The following is a 15,374-nucleotide window of genomic DNA, read 5'->3' as shown; positions in this document are numbered from 1 at the left end:
TATTTCTGTGTGTAAATAACATGCTTAGAGCTAAATAATGTTCTTCATTTTGTATTTTCTTATTACAAGACCTTTGATGTTCTTTAATTGTTTTGAAGAAAGCTTTTTAAATTTTGGGGGTTATACTGCATTTCACTTTTAAATGAAATATAGAGATTCATTCTCTGTCTTTATAGGCTATGAATTCCTGTGTTTTAATTATTTTCCTTTTGATTCAAACATGGCTGTTTCTTATCTGGACTTTTTACACTTATAAGCATACAAGTGAGATGTATTTCCTGACTTAGTACTTGTCCAAAGTTTACGTTCAGTTTTTACTGATTTTTAAACATATGTGCCTACAGTTTTTTCCTAACAATTGTAAGACTGTCTTTGATATTTTTTGGATTTGCTATATTTAAGTATGGAATCTAGAAATATATAAATAAATCAAACTTGTACATATGTAATAAGTTTTGAAGTTGCCTGGAATTATTGCAGCAATGAATACACTTAAAATCAGATACCCAGATGAGTTCAGAAAAGCTTGTAAGTGATTGTCTGGTTTCATTCTGGGATTAACCCTTTACTGGGATGCCAACTATGATGAATCACAGAAACTGTTCCCTTTAACTTGGAGGTCTATAAATCTCTGTATGACTCCCAGGGGAGTCAGTTACCCTTATCAAGTTCTGGCACCTTCAGGTAGCAGAGCTGAGCTTAATTTTTAAAGAATCTTGATTAAGTACTATGTTTGAACCACCAGTGCTGGTATAGATACCACTCTGAGAAGTTTCTAAACAAACAAACTTCAAATTGTAGGATGGGTACCTGGTTTATCATGATATTTAAGCCAACCCAATAAATTAATAAGGGGGGGAGGGAAAAGTACCTGATTTTTTGGCTGTACCCTGCACTCCTCCCGCATTAGGGCTTCCAGGAGAGCCTGTCTTTTTACTCAGGAGACTGTTGAAAAAGCTGGCCAGCACGCCTTCACTTGCAGCATTATCTAGGTAAAAGGGAGACAGGTCAAGTTTAATGATTATGACAGATTAGCATCCTTAACACTTAAAAATTATTTTAAAAATATGAACCAAAACAGTGAAAGAAGAAGAAAAAATCATACAAGCAATCCAACCTCTAATGTGTCTTCCCACTGTTTATTTCAACAGGCTTGTGTGCAAAAAAATAATAATTATCTTTTATTATTCATCTCTCACAAGTCACTTGCTCTTCTATTATAGCCTATTAACTAACCATCCTTCTATCGCAATCCATTTGGATTTGTCTGCCCACCTTGTTGGATCTATAAGAACAAATCTGTGACTCTTAACCTCATGCAATCTGTATCAAACTGAAAAGGGGTTCAGAGCTGGGGACTTGTTATTTGCTATAACTAAATAAAGCCCCAATAAAAAAATCTATCAATATTTTTGATGGCAATTATTAAAATTCAAAATTATCTCCATCACTGATGATGTTTAGCATCAAGCGGCCCAAATGCATGTTCAGGATTCTCAACTACCTTTGTACCTGTCACATCTAACAAACTCATAGTTCTGACAACACAGTTAGACAATATACAAACTGGGTTTCTTAAACTGTAATGCATACTTTTAATAGTTGGATCTGGTTTCTTAACCGATGCTATTGGTGAGGCACTGGGGACATTGGCAGGACCTGGCCGGCCCTGGGGTCTTGGTGATCCAGAAGGCCCACGTGCAGGAGATTCCTGGATAACAACATAATACATCAGTATTTATTTACTCATTTATTTATTTATTTGATTTATACCCCGCCTATCTGGTCTACTCAATAGTAGTATAAATTACAGCCAACAGGTACCTATATATACAGATAACTAGGATCCTTCCTATTGCTCCATTGATCACAGAAGATTAGCCAGTCCTGGCAGAAGGCAGGATGACGAGCCTCTCTGCCAGTCGCAAAGTGGCTAATCCACTGTGAGTGACAGAGAGATAGGAAGGACCCTCGTGATCTGTATCTGTAGGGGGATATTTGTATATAAATACCCCCATCTCTAATTAAGACCCATGTTTTCTTGCTTACAAAACCACCCCCACCCAGCTGAATGGAGTTCTTGAGATTAAAGTGAGTGGGCAAAAGGTAAAACTCGTCTGTCCCCAAGCTGCAAATCCCTGCATCTCAAAATGCAAATCAATTTATTTGTACTTTGATTAAATGTAAGGTAAAATTATTACTGGTTAAAGTTCAGGGCTGGTAGCAACTATTTCTGAGAAACTCTATCCTCAAAACACATTTCTCCTCCACATTTTTCTTTTTATTATCTACTTTTACCACCTTTCCCCCCATTACTGCTCTCAACATTATTCAGTCTCTTATACCCAACTGCTCACATCTTTTTAAGAATCTAGAGCACATGTGCCAAACTCAAGGCCCATGGGTCGTTTCATGTGGCCCTCGCAGTGTTGCCTGCTACTGTGCAGTATATAACACACAGGCGCTTATTCAGTCACCCATAATGCTTCGCAAGGAAGCTGGGAATCCGCCCTGCGGGACTTCTAATCCCAGCATTCCAAGCAGCAAAGAGTCAGAAAGTCCAGCCGCTTGGGAAATGTAGTCTTCACTTCCGGCAGTGGCCCATCTCCGCCTCCTCTCCCACATTGGCTGCAGAAGTGAGTGAGGAGCCCGGTGATAATGAGGGCCCAGGACAGTGGCAAGCTCCAGGGAAAGGCAGGAGACTTCCACGAATAACTAACAAAACAAATACCGGGGATGGGGGGCTGTGGAGCAGGCGTCAACAGGTGGGCAAAGCTGGCTGGGTCAGCAGCGCAGTGGAGAGACATGAAGGGCAGCCCACAGACCTCTGAAAGAGGTGAAGCTTCCTGCCTTGCTCTTCTTGACTTGGGGCACAGCAGGGGTTGCCCTTGCAGCCCTTCAACTGCTTTTCCTCATTATCCACTTATACTGAAGCTGCACTGAAGAGGGGGCGGGTTTTGCGAGTCTCTTTGGGTTTCTGGATATAAAGCATATCATCTTCTCTTTTTCTTGTTGACGTTGCTAGTGATGGTGACCCTAAAAGTGCTTGCACTTTGGAATTTAAGAAAAAGGGGCTCAACACCCCAACTTGAAGCAGCAGATTGACTTCCTTGTTCATCTTTTTTGTTCACAGCAATTATTTGCTTTATCATAGTTCTCCCTGTCTCAACTGGGACCAAACAGTTAAACAAAGTTAATATAATAAACAGTGCTTGGTAATACAGTATTTGATGACTTAAAAATACAACGGTGCCTCGCAAGAGGAACACCTCGTGGGAAGAAAAAAACGCAAGATGAATGGTTTTTTCGATCGCTATGCTGTCTCACAAGACAACTTCTTCTATGGCCATGCTTCACAAGACTTTATTTCCCCCAAGACCGATGCCTCGTAAGACGAAAAAAATTCATTCGTCTTGTGAGGTTCCCATAGGAATGCATTGCAATGCATTCCTATGGGAAGCCACTTTTCGCAAGACTATTTTTTCACAAGACAGCGCTACTCGCGGAACGAATTACATTCATCTTGCGAGGCACCACTGTATATTTATGTTACTAAAAACCCATTTTGAATATATTTTACATTAGTTATACACTTGAATATCTGCTTGACACTATTTCTAGACTTTGATCATAGACTTTTACTTTCAGAGCTAGTTATTACTTACGTTATTACTAAAACCAGTAATAATCAAATGAGGAGGATTATATTTACTATGATAAACAGTAGATACATTTATATAGTCTTACAGATACAACCGGCCCTTTGAGGGCAACCGTAAGGCCAATGCAGCCCAAGATGAAACTGAGTTTGACACTTCTGATCTAGAGCTTACTGTAGGAATCTCCTGAATGTTTTATATTAATCAAGAATTAATTTCTTATTGTTTTCATCTTGAAGTCCAAGGCAACCAGTTCTGCCAAGTCATTCCACTGGTAAAATTATCTTCTCATCTTCTGGATCAGAACAGACAAGCAACGACAGTGCCTTGAGATGTTTGTAGTATGTCATGTTCTAAACAATTCTCAGCAAACACTGTAGAAGTGTTCAGCAATTTCAGTCATGTGGATTTTGGAACGTCTATCTGTATTTTAAACTGCAAATGATTACCCAATAAACGCATACTTACAGAAGCCCTTGTAGGTGTGGCTGGTTGCTTGGCAAGGTAGGACTGAAAGAGAACAACAGCTCATAAATAAAAGTATTTTTTATCCAAATTTTAAATTTATGTTAAAAATATGTTATTTTATAAGATTGAAAAATAAGCTTGAAAATATACTCAATAGTATCACAGGAGAGCACCAAGAGTTAAAGTGGGAAGAAGGTAACTTGTGCATAACAGACTTGAGACGTGCTTTGTAATGCTGCAGAGGATAATGGAGATTTTTCAGTTACATCTGTACCAAAGTTCACAGCTATCCTAAAACAATGGCTTATCATCAAGGAACTAGGGAGTCCCGCTATTGTGGGACATAGAGATATCTTGCAGTTTCCCAATAGAACTTCAATTTCCTGGTTCTTCGGGAGAAAGCTTGACTACTTTGGGTTGGTAATAGATCATGTGGGAAGGATCTGAAGGTCTTAGACCACAAGCAAAACAAATCAATACAGTGAAACAGTGATCAAAATAAGCAAATGCAATGTTTAGTTGCATCAACATAAGTAAAGTGTCTAGATCAAAGGAAACGACAGCACTACTCTATTCTGCTTTGGTCAGACCTCACCTGGAGTATTCTGTCCAGTTCCAGACACAACTGTTTAAGAAGGATATCAACAAGGGGAACATGTCCAGAGGAGGGCAACTAGGATGATAAAAGATCTGGAAACCAAGCTCTATGAGGATCTGGAAAGGCAGCTGGGTATTTTTAATCTAGAGAAGAGAAGGCATGATAGCCTTCTTCAAATATCCGAAGCATTGTCATGTGGAAGATGAAGCAAGGTTTTTTTTTTGTTTTGTTTTTGTTTGTTTTTTTGTAGCTCTAGAGCAGGCTTGTCCAACCTTGGCCCTCCAGATGTTCTTAGACTACAGCTCCCAGAAGCCTTCACCACCACCTCTGCTGGCCAGGATTTCTGGGAGTTGAAGTCCAAGAACATCTGGAGGGCCAAGGTTGGACACCACTGCTCTAGAGCATCGGGAAGGAAGGAAATTTAGCCTGAACATTAGAAATAACTTTTAATAGTAGAATTGTTTCAGAGGGTGAAAATAATTTAGTTGTGGATTTCCTGTGTTGGCAACTGATCCGTGGGAACTCTTCTAATTCCATATTTCTATGATTCTGTGACAGTTAATGCAGTGTAAAACTGGTTATAGTACATTGACAGCACAATCATCATTCTGCTTTGATAAGGGGTAAGAAGAGAAGGTGGCATCACACATCTAGTGCTTTTGCATTCTAGCACGAAGCACTCCAGTCTACAAACTCAGCTACAAGCACTCAGCTATCCATACGCTCACTTCTGCTAATGTAAAAGAAGCACTTGTTCTTTCCAATATTCTAGGCTTCGAAGAAATTCCATAGTATTTAGCATTTTCTTACCTGCTGCTTCATAAGAAACACCTGTTCATCTTCAGCTGCAAGTTCTTTATCATGAACTAACTGATGACAAGGGGGGATAAAAAGAGAAGCACTTTATTACAAACAGAAAACAGTTGCCCAAATTATAACAGCAGGGTGAAAGGATGCTACCTGGAATGTTCTCTATGCACTCCTTAATACTGTAATTTGATAAATTGTTCTTTTATATTTATGTAAGTCAGGTTTTATATGTTAAAGATCTTAAAAGTTGTACTATTATACTTATTTGAGGTTCCAAGTTAAATTGGCTTAAATAACAAGCATTATTTTATATACAGATATACTAAAACAGATTTGTTCCTCTCAAAGGCTGCAATACCTTTTGGCTTTGGTGTAAAAGTAATATCCTCAGGTATAAGGAAAAAAAATATTTTGAATAAACCTTTTAAAACCCTAACCAACTCTCCTGGTGATCAGATTTGTCATTTGTTAATTACACACAGCCCAATTAAACTTTTTTTTAAACTAAGCAAAGAATGCTAAAATTCTCTTCCTTAACCTCTTCCTGAGCCAAAAACATGTCAATAACTTTGGGGAACAAAAACGTCTACATGGATATTTACAAGAAAATACTGTTTTTGCGGTGGCTTGGATTCCCCTTTGGCATTACCTGGAATAAATTGCTCTGCCAACAGTACAGCTGGGATAGTATGATTTAGAGCACTGGTCCCCAACCTTGGGTAACCCAGGTGTCCTTGGACTGCAATTCCCAGAAGCCTCCACCACCAGCTGTGCTGCCTGGGGATTCTGGGAATTGCAGTCCATGAATACTTGGATTGCCCAAGGTTGGGAACCACTGATTTAGAGAGTACAAGCGCTAACAAATAAGGAGCCACTGGGTGGGTGGATGGTGGGGGGGAAGAGATCCTGACTGATGTTATGGGCTACATCCTTTTATTTTCATTTTATTCCCCATACTCTAACACAATGAGAAATGTGGTGCAACTCTATAAGACATCTTTCATCAAGGCTAGCTCAAGGAACTTAATAGTCCATTTTCATTTCTACACTAGGCTAACTGGATACAAGCATGAAACACATGCTTGCAATTGAGAACAAAGCTTGGAAGTGAGGCATTTCAGGCGACTATGTGTGTTACCTGTAATACTTTGAGACACGTAACATTAATTTTGCAAAAAAAATGGGCACTGACTGTAACGTCATTACTGTACAGAATGTGAAACATTTAATTATTCCATCTAAAGTATTTTTGTACTATTATGGCTGTTTAATAGAAACATTATCCCTCTCTCAGAGCAAAATTATAATTAACAACCAGAAAAGCAAACAAAACACAGCAAATATACAGGCATGTTTTGAAAAAAAAAATTCCAGACCACTCCAGCTCCTAAAGAAAATCATTTGGACTCGTACGTCAAATTAAAATGTTCATCACTATAACAGGATTTAGACAATTCATACAGCAATCTAAGCATGGATAAACCTCAAAAGTGCAGCTCCTATTGCAGAATAAAAGAAGTCCTGAGAAAGGATCCGGCTAAGACAATCAATCCGTTACAAGAAATGTGTGTCCATATTTAAGAATCAAAGCATCAACATCTACTGCCCTAACGGCTGGTTCAGCTTTGCATCTCGTGTGCTCCATGGAAGACATAGAGCTGTGGGTGGAGATACCAAAAAACAAAAGCCACCATAGTTATTTCATGGAGTGAGTCATTGGAAATGAGTGATTTAATTAAATTTCTCTTAAATTCAGTTTTACCAGAAGTGAATCTTCATACAACACACAGAAAGAAATCACAGAACACTTAAGGCAAAACCACTTCCAGTTAAAAAAATAAAAGTCTAGACATAGAATAACATGTTTCACTTTAGAGTTCACCAAATAACTTTTTCAGAATTCAGATGGGCAGCAGGGATGTCTAATGCATGAACACAGGCAGACGCTAAAATTTCTGCCCCAAAACTTTGCAACCCCTCCCCCCAAAAAAACCTTTGCCCTGCAGAGACTACCCCTATAAAGTTTGAATAAAACACTTTAGGGGTCATCTAGCTATGTTGATAAAAAAATATGTGCTCACTCACAAAAAGTGAATTCTATAAATGTCTTCCTTACTTCTTCCTTTATATCCCACTTACCAAACAACAAATACTGTGAAACTAACACAGCTTTACCTGTATTTTGCAGTAATAAGTACTGGATTAATAATTGTTTGTTTTAATTTCTCTTAACCTGTTTAAGCATTTTATTGATTGACTGATCACAAAAATGATTTTAAGCAACGTTCCCTCTACGCTGCGCAGGTACACAGGCAGCCGGTGTTGCTGCCCATTTGGTTCCAGTTGTGGCCAGAACTTTGCGCACAAGGGGCAGGATTTCCGCTGGAGGAAAATTAAAAATTGCATTCAATTTTCCACCAGCACTGAGCAGAAACTCCGCCCCACACATGCACAGTTATGGCCACTACTGGAACCCAGTGGGTGGCATCACTGGCTGCAGGTGAACAGCATCGATGCAACGCTCTGCGGCTGCGCAGCTTTGGGGGAATGTTGATTCTAAGCTTAACCCCTGCCGACATCGCTCCAGTTTTGTTATCCCAAAGTTACTGTCCCCAAGGACAAGACAGAAGGGGTGACTCCTTCTAGAGTTTTCCCACACCACAGAATGGGGAAAGGCAACGGATCTGTATGTTGTTATAAAACTAATAAAAGTGTATTTTCTTCTGCTGAAAATATTGCTTTTTTTGGGTCATGTGAAGCCACATTTGTATTCAAGCATATTTTTTAAAAAATAGTAATCATCCAAAAAGAAATAAAAATAATAGATTAGTATTTTAGTATTACCTATCAATGTGTCACTCCTGAGTAATAAACTTTTCAAATAAAACATTCCAATCTTTTAAAAAATACCTTCTGAATTTATTCACAACCTGACTTACTGTATTTTTCCATTTATAACACGCCCTCATTTATAAGACACCCCCCCCCCACTTTTCTAACCCCAAAATTGAGATTTGAGGATTCAGCCTCTGGGCTCAGGACATCGGACATTTTGAGGCTTTGTTGAATCTTGAGCCTACAGGCTCCAACTCCAAGATGGTGAGTTCCAATTTGTTTGTTCAGGGTCAGCTGACATCAGTTCCATAAGGCTCATGATTGGAGGAAGCTAAGTCTACGGACTATAGGAACCTAAGCCTTGTAACTGAAGGAAGCCTGTTTACAGAGGCAAGGTATGGACTGTTTTGTTCTCTCCTCAGCTATCTCAGCTTACCTCAGTGTAAAAAACGCCCGTCAATTTTTAGTGTAATGATTTTTAGAAAAAAGTAGTGTCATATACACGGAAAAATATGGTAAGTAAGCCTGCCTGCTTCCCTGAAATATTCCCTGAAACACTGCAAGAGTGAAGGTTGCATTACCAACTGGTAAAAATATGAAGCCAAATTACTGTACAGTACAATCAAATTACTGCCTCAGACATTTTAGGATATGGAGCTCAGTGCGATGCCTACTACCCTGTTTCCCAAAAATAAGACCTAACCTGAAAATAAGACCTAGTATAATTTTTCGGGATGCTTGTAATATAAACTCTACCCAAAAAATAAGCCCCAGTTAAGTGAAACCCCACCCTCCACCATTGTGCAGCAACCAGAAGAAGATGACATGACTGCATTGGAATAAATGTAGATGGTTGTTCATGAAAAAAATAAAACACCCCCCTGAAAATAGGCCCTAAAACATTTTTGGAGCAAAAATTAATTTAAGACCCTGTCTTATTTTCGGTGAAACACGGTAGCAGCACTGCATGCAGGAGAAAGCAACGTCTACTTCAAAGCTGCTATACCTTTCTTATAGGTGGTTTTATAATGAAGTCTTCATATGAATCTTCTGGTTTCACTGTTGTGAAATTTTCATGAAGTATTGCAATTTTCTTTTCATTGTCCCAGCCAGCAGGTCTACAGAAAGAAATACTATCAGTGAAACACATCTTTTTCAAAACAATCAATACAGATAAAACATTTAAAGGTATTTGTTAGCATGGCTTTACTTCACATAAGGGAATTAATATAGGAGCAAATTGTTATTCTGCACATTAATTGGACTATGTTTTCTTCTGCAGAAAAAGCAAACCTGCCTTCCAAACAAGGAGAGGCAAAAGCAATCTATTTGACTATAAAAAACAGGAATACAAAGAAACAACAATCCAATCCTGTGGATCACCTCAGGGTCAACCACAAATACAACAACAAATCTTGGTAATACTGTAGAGCAATGAACAGTAGCTTAAACCACACCAACTTATTTTAGCTTAAAACTCTTAAAACTTTTCCTGGGAGTTTCAATCTAGTTATAATTCAATTATTAAAAAAACCTCCAGTTTACAAATGTGGGTGTGAGGAGACTGGATGGCCCAATACCTTACAGGCTCAAGTGCCTTCTTTCCCCACCAAGAGACAGGATAAATCCTTAGAGGTGCAGAAAGGGGAACCCCAGATGGTACAAAAGGTTACGACCCCTTTGAGGGAAATGGAAGAGATAGAGCCTGACAAACAGGGAGGAGGAGGAAAGGGGGACAGGTCAGGACTGTTATGTGAGATGGGAAGAGCTCCGATAGAGGAAGACCAGTTGCCTGAAAAGGAGGAGACAACAGTGGGGGAGGTAGAGAAGCTTCTGGAAAAGCCGGGAATAGAAAAGGGGAAGGGTAGGGAGATATACAAGGGAAAGAAGGCCATGGGATAGTAGAGGTAGGAAAGGCTTATGCTTCCTCATGAGGAGGCGGAGAGAAAGAGGACAGAGAGAAAGCTGGAGAAGCCCTCTTACTGAGGGGAGAAGGAGACCCAGGAGTGGAGCGGAAAGATTAGAGAGGAAAGGGCAAAGCTGGCCTGAGAGAGGAGAGGGCGAGATGGCATACCTGGTCAGGGATTACAGACAACTAGACCTGAGACTATGGGAATTACTAGAATTGGGAACAAGGACAGTTGGACTATGCCAACCCCTTTGCCTGAGAAGCGGTGCCCCTGTTGTCAAGACCATCAGGAGTGAGGATAGGAGACACCTGCCCAATATGAGATGCGGAAGTGTTCGGAACCCCTGTTGACAACCTCTTTCCTGTTCAAGAGTCAAATCCTTTCCGCACCCCACTGAGTGAGGAAGAGATGTTACACATGTTGATGTTATTTGTTTTTCTGGATATGCTGGAAATATACTGTATGCTGATATTTTGGAAAAAGTTGAGAAGTTGTCTTTGATCCTAAGAAGGAATATGAAGGGGAACAACTCATCTCAGATAAACCCTCACAGTGTAATATTGTGCTTCTGTGCCCATGATTCAAAAAGCCAGGAAATGGCCCAATATTGTGCCCGCATTGCCAGCAGGAAAAAGTATGCCAAGCTTTACCTAGCAAAGGGCAGCCTGAATGTTTACAATAATGGCAGCAAGTCAAGACAGTCTACAGGATCCCCTCATCTGCTCACTACCAGTCATACTTGTTGAAAAATAGCCCAGACAACTGCTCTGTGTTTGGGTGAAAAGTGTTTAACTGATGAAAAATGGAGTGAACTTCTAGGATTTTCCCTTGTGTGGTGTTACTTTGTGAATGGTAGTGGTGTTGGGGGACTCAACACCTTGACCCCTGGGGAGTATCTCAAGCTTCCATGTTTCCCCATACTATTTCAAATATATACATGAAAAACTGAAAGAGGCTGTCCAGAATTTTGTGGTCAAAAGGATAAAGAGGAGCATCTAATATGAGATGAGTTTACTCAGTAAAGGAAGGCACAGCTGCTTGTTTCCAAGTTCTGTCCAGAACGTAATGGAAAAGGCAATATTGCTGGGGGGGGGGGGGGTAGCAGGAAGAGAAAACAACAAGATGTTGTTGGTTTGCAGGATCTGAACAGAATTCTTAAGGATAGGACAGTTTGGAAGTCAGTAACTCATATAGAGCAAGAAAGGTTGAGGGAAAGGGGGTTTCTACGTCCCTTCTGTTTCCTAACCTTCACCCCAATGGCAGCTGTTGTCTCCTTACTCACAAGTAAACCAGGTTGTCTTTTAGAATGTTATTTAAAACAGTGGTCCCCCTTTTTAGCCCCATGGACCGTGGTACAGTTGGTGCCTCGACTTAAGAATGTCCCAACATACTACCATTCCGAGTTACAACCAGCTCCAGTTGCAAAATTTTGTTTTGACTTGCAGCTGGAGCTTCCAGTTATGAACAGAAAAAGGCAGGGAAAAAAGGTGGGAAATCCAAATTGCTAACTGTTGGTAGGCAAAGAGGCTGCTTTTTTGTAGCTCTTTCCCCCCAGCAGTTTGAGTGCGATTGGAGGAGGCTTCAGATTGCCTGGTAAGGTAAGGTGCTGCTTTCTGCTTTTTAAAAACTGTTCTGGGTGGGTTTTCAAGTGTGGTTTTGGGCTGGGGGGGTTATGTTTCTGTGCTGAGATGGGTCTTGGGAGGTTTGTTTTTTGGGGGGTTCCCCCCATTTCCGATGGGTCTTGCACACTTTGCTTGTTTTCTGCTTTGCTTTTTCGCATTTCCGATGGGTCTTGCACGCTTTGCTTGCTTGCTTTTGCTTTTTTTGCATTTTCGATGGGTTTGGCACACTCTGCTTTCTCCTTTGCTTTTTTGCATTTTCGATGGGTCTTCATGCTTCACTTGCTTTCTGCTTTGCTTTTTTTGCATTTCCGATGGATCTTGCACGCTTTGCTTGCTTGCTTTTCCTTCCCCCCCCCCCTTCGGCCAGAATGGATTAATCGCATTTCTGATGGGTCTTGCAGTGATTTTTTTTTTGTGATTTTCTTCTTCGGCCAGAACGGATTAATTGCATTCCATGGATTCCAATGGGAAATGGTGCTTCGACTTACAACCATTTCGAGTTACGACCGGAGTTCCGGAACCAATTAAGTTCGTAAGTTGAGGCACCACTGTATCTCTGACATACCCACTGGTAAAGCCACAATGGCAATGCTGACAGGAGGTATGTGTCTCTTTGTGGAAGAAATACATTTTTGCAACATGTCTTACAATTCAAGGAGCTCCTAAATAAGTCCATAATAACACAGTTCTGAATACTTTTATTTAACTGTTCGAAAGCTCAGTGGTTTAGGCAGAACCAGAGGATAGGAGTTTGATTCCCCAGTTGTGCCTCCTTGACAGGGCCTGGATTCAGTAACCCATAGGGTCCCTTCCAGCTCTGTAGTTCTAAGATTATTATTATCAGTAGTAAAGTGATTTCCGTCAAATCAAAGGAAACAGATTTCTGAGTGGACTGAGGAATTAATGCTACAATTTTATCCATGTGCCGCCTGCATCTGTACTGCCTACTCAACCATCCAACCACAGGGTTAAAAAAATCTTATTTTTCAGCTAAAATGGCTTTTTAAGCTTTACAGCAGATGTACAAGACAGCAGTACTTCTTTACGCTTCAACTTACATGAAAACTGCATCCTTTTCTACCACTAAGGCAGGAGTGGTAAAGTGAAAACCGTATGTTTTATGTACAGCATACTTATACAACAGGTCAAGGTTCTTTTCCTCCTTAACTGAGGTATAGATCAAGGCTGCACCATCTGGTCACTTGTTTTAAGGAAAGTGCTGATCAGAGCAAAATTAACCAAAATCAATTTGTTTAATATACATTCAACTGGTTTTTGAACAAAGTAAACCTTTCAGAAATTAAATCCATCAATCAAAGTGCAACTGTTATGAGCCAAACATTTCAGGGTCAAATTAAAGATAGTGGAGAAGAAAGCATGCTGGGAAGAAGTTATGACTGGAAAGCAAACACTTAACTTTAAGACAGAGAACTCAAAACTTAAAAATAAAGAAAATAACTTAAAACTGTATGGCTAGTTGAACTACATGGAGCAATTACTAAGTGATCTGCAGTAATTGCCAAAATAATTTTGTATTATGGGTTAAATCCAACAGAAGGCTTTTTCCCCCTACTGTTTTTTCCATGTAGTCCTCCTGAATCCCCCAATATGCTCCAGTAGCTATTTTCCCGAGCTCTCCTATATTTTCTGGGCCTCTACAATTCAGGCCCAAGAAAGACGAGTCTCAACATATCCAGGATTATGCCGATAATTTAAAGGTACAGGAAGCGGCAAGTTGTGATTTATTGATTTCTATCAGCGGCCTGGAGAACAAAGTTCAAATCCCCACTTAGCCATGGAAACTCACTGGGGCAGGGAAACTGGTAAAAGTCCTCCGTAAATATCCCACTTACCCGGAAACCCTATTAGTTTCCCTATAAGTCAGTTCCGACTTGATGACATAGAACACATAAACACCAATGTGTTTATTAGCTAATAATGGAAAAGAAAATATTGCCACTATTAGGATAATGGAAGATGAAATGTGGATCTTTGCTGTTGAGATGTACAGTAAAATAGGCAAAGTATATTAACACAGAGATGATAATTGCATGTTATGAAGAGAACAATAGACTAGGATTATAATTGGGTTATGCTGCTGGTATTTTGATCTTGCGCAAAGTAGCATTTCAATCTGCTACTGGTTTAGCTCATGTAAGACAAGGATACACTGCAAGCAGAATCTACGAATGTATGACTGAATGAAGTCAAAGTGTTCTTCTCTGTAATCGTGCTCCTTTTCTAATATACTCATTGCATCACACTGAAAAAGAAACACAAAGAGAAACTTTTAAGACCTCCGTAAGTGCAAGCTGCATGTAGAACATGCATTTTTTGACATAAATCAGGCTGACATAAACAAACTGTTAGATGAACGGAGCAAAACATTTACCACGTATCACTAAAGTTGGGTAGACAAAGCATCTTTTCTTAGACTACCATAAAAGCATGAATTTAAGCCTCACAGACACCACATACAGTAGGACTCCCATATCTACAGGGGATTTCCAAGCCCCCTGTGGAAACTGAAAAGCACAGATTATAGCTAACACAATCTACTGGACCCAGGACTCCCCTGTACAGTGGTGCCCTGCATAGCGACGTTAATCCATTCCAGGATTAACGTCGCTAATCGGATTCGTCGCTATGCAGGGGGGAAAAATCCATAGGAACGTTTAATGCGTACCTATGGGGCGAAAACTCACCGCTATGCAAAGATTCCCCCATCCGGCCGCCATTTTCGCCACCCGGTAAGCGAGGGCAGGGCGCGAAAATGGAGCAGGTGGTCATTTTTTTTCTTCCGCCGGCCATTTTGGAACTGCCAATCAGCTGTTTTTAGAACATCGCAATGCGAAGATTGGTAAGCAAAACGCTTACTGATCATCGCAATGCAATGTTTTGCCATTCAAAACGTCACAATGTGATCACATTAGCGATTGCAAAAAACACGTCGCTATGCGGATTCGTCGTTAAACGGTGCGCTCGTTAAGCGAGGCACCACTGTACTTGTATATTTTATCTCAATGGGGTCTCGAAGAGCAGAGTTGAAATTTTCTCTTGTTCCTCAATGTGCTGAAGACTGAAGACGACAGTCTCTCTCTCTCTCTCTCTCACACACACACACACAATTGCTCTGCAAGTTTTCTTCTTCAAAGACTATTAAGAATGCATTTCCTTGTTTGCATGGAAGTACTGAGGAGGGGGCTAGCTGGAAGGCAAGAAGGGTGGGAGATAGGAAACCTCTCACAGGAGGACATTTGGCTTAGGTTAATGCCTTTCCTCTGACCTTGCAAGCCAACCCAAATCTGAGTTTTACAACAACACTACTCTGGAATGCAGAAGCTGCCTCAAGCTGCCAGGAGACTAAGTGAAATAGCAGTGGGTTAGCTATATAGCATTGTGACTGGTTCCCTCCAGAGGCCAGTTCTGATAATTACATCTTGAAAATCCATACTGTACAGTGGTGCCTCGA

The 15,374-nt window shown here is 40.3% G+C and overlaps 1 protein-coding gene and 1 long non-coding RNA gene across 3 annotated transcripts in view; one reads left to right on the top strand and one right to left on the bottom strand.

Annotated features, from left to right (window-relative positions):
• The window catches only part of LOC144584369 (uncharacterized), a 31,666-nt gene extending 27,514 nt beyond the window's left edge, over positions 1-4,152 (top strand). The window contains exon 6 of the long non-coding RNA XR_013538570.1: positions 3,899-4,152. This is a non-coding gene — a long non-coding RNA (uncharacterized LOC144584369). The remainder of the gene's footprint in view (positions 1-3,898) is intronic.
• The window catches only part of DYNC1LI2 (dynein cytoplasmic 1 light intermediate chain 2), a 35,212-nt gene that overhangs the window by 6,834 nt on the left and 13,004 nt on the right, over positions 1-15,374 (bottom strand). For both annotated transcript variants that reach the window (XM_072980422.2, XM_078380401.1), the window contains exons 6-12: positions 14,072-14,165; positions 12,961-13,096; positions 9,377-9,488; positions 5,536-5,595; positions 4,128-4,169; positions 1,594-1,711; positions 872-988 (exon numbers count right to left, since the gene is read on the bottom strand). In XM_072980422.2, coding sequence (XP_072836523.1) covers positions 872-988; positions 1,594-1,711; positions 4,128-4,169; positions 5,536-5,595; positions 9,377-9,488; positions 12,961-13,096; positions 14,072-14,165 — 679 coding nt within the window. The remainder of the gene's footprint in view (positions 1-871; positions 989-1,593; positions 1,712-4,127; positions 4,170-5,535; positions 5,596-9,376; positions 9,489-12,960; positions 13,097-14,071; positions 14,166-15,374) is intronic.

Source organism: Pogona vitticeps, chromosome 10 (genome assembly GCF_051106095.1).
Source record: "Pogona vitticeps strain Pit_001003342236 chromosome 10, PviZW2.1, whole genome shotgun sequence".
In the NCBI taxonomy this organism is placed as follows: Eukaryota; Metazoa; Chordata; class Lepidosauria; order Squamata; family Agamidae; genus Pogona; species Pogona vitticeps.
This window is presented reverse-complemented; position numbering and strand designations above follow the sequence as displayed.